Source organism: Trichechus manatus, unplaced genomic scaffold (assembly GCF_000243295.1).
Source record: "Trichechus manatus latirostris isolate Lorelei unplaced genomic scaffold, TriManLat1.0 scaffold00216, whole genome shotgun sequence".
NCBI classification, from domain to species: domain Eukaryota; kingdom Metazoa; phylum Chordata; class Mammalia; order Sirenia; family Trichechidae; genus Trichechus; species Trichechus manatus.
The window spans coordinates 315870-319887 of NW_004444152.1; the positions used below are offsets into that span (position 1 = coordinate 315870).

General features: G+C 52.7%; 1 protein-coding gene across 1 annotated transcript in view; it reads left to right on the forward strand.

Annotated features, from left to right (window-relative positions):
• Positions 1-4018, forward strand: part of AXL (AXL receptor tyrosine kinase) — a 34152-nt gene that overhangs the window by 12420 nt on the left and 17714 nt on the right. Inside the window, exons 7-10 of the mRNA XM_004388736.2 lie at positions 1483-1693; positions 2016-2155; positions 3291-3441; positions 3660-3686. Coding sequence (XP_004388793.1) covers positions 1483-1693; positions 2016-2155; positions 3291-3441; positions 3660-3686 — 529 coding nt within the window. The remainder of the gene's footprint in view (positions 1-1482; positions 1694-2015; positions 2156-3290; positions 3442-3659; positions 3687-4018) is intronic.

Here is a 4018-nt window from a genome sequence, read left to right on the forward strand (position 1 = left end):
TGGTCTGACAGAGACTGGAGAAACCCTGAGAGTATGGCCCCTGGACACCCTTTGAGCTCAGTAATGAAGTCACTCCTGAGGTTCACCCTTCAGCCAAAGATTAGACAGGCCCATAAAATAAAATGAGACTAAATGAGCACACCAGCCCAGGGGCAAGGACTAGAAGGCAGGAGGGGACAGGAAAGCTGGTAATGGGGAACCCAAGATCGAGAAGGGAGAGTGTTGACATGTTGTGGGGTTGGCAACCAATATCACAAAACAATATGTGTATTAATTGTTTAATGAGAAACTAGTTTGCCCTGTAAACCTTCAACTAAAGCACGATTAAAAACAAAGCAAAACACAGTACCTACCTTGCAGGGTTGACATGCGGGTCAAATGAGTTTAGATTGTAAAGCGCTTAGAACACTGCTCAGTCAATGCTTGATAGGTTTTTCTTTTTTAAAATTGAGATAGAACATACACACCCCACCAAACTCACTGCTGTCATTTCCAGCTCATAGCAACCCCACAGGGTTTCCAAGGCTGTAAATCCCTATGGAAGCAGACTGTCACGTCTTTCTCCTGCAGAGCAGCTGGTGGTTTCAAACTGCCAACCTTTGGGTTAGCAATCAATCGCCTTCACCACTGCGCCACCAGGGCTCCTTAGCATATACGTAGCATGCATAATCTTCAGCATACACCTAGATTATTTTACACTTGTATTCACCCACCTAGGAGCCCTGGTGGCACAGTGGTTAAGCGCTCAGCTGCGAACCAAAATGTTGGGGGTTTGAACCAACGAGCTGCTCCGCGGGAGAAAGACGTGGCAGTCTGCCTCCATAAAGATTTACAGCCTTGGAAACCCTGTGGGGCGGTTCTACTCTGTCCTATAGGGTGGCTATGAGTTGGAATCCGACTCGATGGCAATGGGTTTGGTTTTGTGTTTTTTTTTTAAATTATTCACCTAGTTAACCAACCACATTCCAAAGCAACATACAGAACCAGCCCGCCAAGAAGGTTCCCTCAGACCGCCTAAGATGACCATTCTTCTGACTTCTATTGTTAGACATTGCTTTTGCCTGGGGTTGGATGTGGTCTGTATGGGATCTCACAGTGTGGGCTTTTCTTTATGATCACCATTGTTATCATCATCACCGACCACCCGCCTGCACTGTGCCAGCCATCCTTCCGGCATAACTACATTTAATCTGTAAGCCACCCCATAAGGCATTTGTTTCTCTATGTCCCCATTTTCCAGATGAGGAAACTGAGGCTCAGAGAGGACAAGTGTCTTGACAGAGGTAGCTTTTCCAAGTGGTGAGGAGGCCACATTTGGGCAGCTGTGCAGTCTCCGTGTCGCCCCAGTCAGGAGCAAGGACACGTACACACACACCGTTGCAAAGTTGTGGAGTCACACATGGATGCCACAGTCAAGAGTTGTGTGGCCACCTCGCGTGATTGTGTGGCTTTCCTGCCCTCATGCCCCTCCCCTCTCCCCAGGCTGTGCTTTCAGACGATGGGGTGGGCGTCTGGCTGGGAGAACCAGACCCCCCGGAGGAGCCCCTCACCTTGCAAGCCTCCGTGCCCCCCCACCGACTTCGCCTGGGCAGCCTCCATCCTCACACCCCTTATCACATCCGGGTGGCGTGTTCCAGCAGCCAGGGCCCCTCTCCCTGGACCCACTGGCACCCTGTGGAGACCCCAGAGGGAGGTAAGAAGGGATTAGGAGGGAGACACTGCTCGCTGCTCCGCTGGCCCTTGCTCTTCCCAGTGCCCCCCCACCCCCCCCACAGCATCTTCTCTCACCCATTTACCCCATGTGGCCTCAGTCTCCTTCCCGTCTGGTCCCCGAGCCCCCAGCACTGTCCCCTGGCATCTCTCCTGGGCCTCTCCCCTGTGCTTCCTCTCATGGGAGGCCTGCACAAGCTTGCCCACGCGCATGTCCTTTGCACACTGTGCCCCGACTTCCTGGGAACTCGGGAGGGGGTCAGGAATAGGTGGGGTACCAGCTTCCCCTCTTCCCTGTCCTCCAGTGCCCCTGGGCCCTCCCGAGAACGTCAGCGCCGTGCGGAATAGGAGCCAGGCCCTCGTACACTGGCAGGAGCCGAGGGCGCCCCTCCAGGGTACCCTGTTAGGGTACCGGCTGTCCTATCGAGGCCAGGACACCCCCGAGGTGGGTGCTGCTGGCTGGGTTAGGGTGGAGTGGCTGGGGGAGGTGGGAAACGGGGAGGAGAAGTTGACAGGGCAGCCACGGACGGTTGTGCGGGTTGGGTAGTCCACAATCACCTTAATGCCTAGGAAGCATGTTCCGGGGAGATTCACAGTCACACACTAGGGAAGCTAAGGGGGTCCGAGGGAGGGGTTGGGAGTGGCTACTTATGAACCATTACAACAGCATTTTTGCAGTAGACTTACATATTTGGAAAGGAGCCCTGGTGGCGCAATGGTTAAGTGCTCAGCTGCTAACCGAAAGATCAGCGGTTCAAACCCACCAGTGGCTCCGAGGGAGAAAAGACTTGGTGATCTGGTCCTGTAAAGATTCAGCCTAGGAAACCCTATGGGGAAGTTCTACTCTGTCATATAGGGTCTCTATGAGTCAGAATCGACTCCACGGCACACAACGACAACATATATTTGGAGTCTCTAGGCGGTACAAACAATGAAAGCGTTGGCTACTATCCAAAAGGTTGGTGGTTCGAGTCCACCCAGAGGCACCTCGGAAGAAACGTCTGACAATCTACTTCCCAAAAAATCAGCCATTGAAAACCCTATGGAGCACAGCTCTACTCGGACACGCAGGGGGTCGCCATGAGTCGGAATCGACTCAATGGCAACTGGTTAGACTTATATTTACTATGACCGTTTCACAGCAGAGAATTGTATAAGAGCTTGAGGAAAGGCGCCTTTTCCTAATTTGCACAAAGGTACTTTCTGGGCTAAGGGCAACCCTGAGGGTGGAGTGACGGGGAGTTAAAAGGAGATGGAGAGATGAAGGTGAAAAGCTACTCAACAAACATTTCTTGAGCAGTACTGTGTGTCAAGCACTGTTCCAGGAATTGGGGACATAGCAGTGAATGAAAGAGATAAAGGTCCCGCCCTCGTGGAGGTGATATTTGAGTGGGCGTGAGGATGGAGAAATGGAAATGAAAGGGCATGAGAGGGAGAGATGAAGGGTAGGAAGAGGTAGGGAATGGGGACTGGAGGTTGAGAAGAGGGCTTGGAAAAAGATGGGAAGCTGAGGCAGAGGGTGAAGGCTCAAGGGTTAGGGGTCTGAGGTTCTACCTTGATGCCACTTCTGGACCTCCTAGGTGCTCATGGACGTAGGATTAAAGCAAGAGGTGATCCTGGAGCTGCGGGGGGAAGGGACTGTGTCCAATCTGATGGTGTCCGTGGCAGCCTACACCACTGCTGGGGATGGGCCCTGGAGTGTCCCTGTGCCCCTGGAGCCCTGGCGCCCAGGTAACTCCAAAGTCATTGTCAGCCCCCTTCAACTTACCTCCAGACACTTTGCTTCTCCCAGATACCCCTGACTCACTCCCTGTACCTTGTAGTGTTACCCCAACCTAGGCTCTGTTCCTGCCCTGAACCTGACTGAGAGCCTCCTTCACTGCTTCAGCTGTGTCCCACCAGTCTCTCCCTCTCTGAGCACATCTCCCCTCTGTCCTTTCTCCTCACAGGGCAAGGACAGCCAATCCACCAGCTGGGTAAGGGCCTTTGCACCCACTTTCCTTCCTCCCTCCCCTCAGCACCTAGTGAGGGCCTCATCAGCACGCATATATTCTTTGCATATCCCTTATATGGTTCTCAAACTCATCACTCCAAACCTCTACTTCTTGGCTTTCTGTGGTCCTTGATGGAGGTGCCTAGAAAGACTCAGCATATTGTAGATACTCAAAGAAAGGTGGATGGATGGGTGGATGAATGGACTGATAGATGGATGGGTAGGTGGGTGGGTAGATGGATGAATGGATGGGTGGATGGGTACATGGATGGAGGGGTGGATGGATGGATGGATAGGTGGATGGATGGATGGATG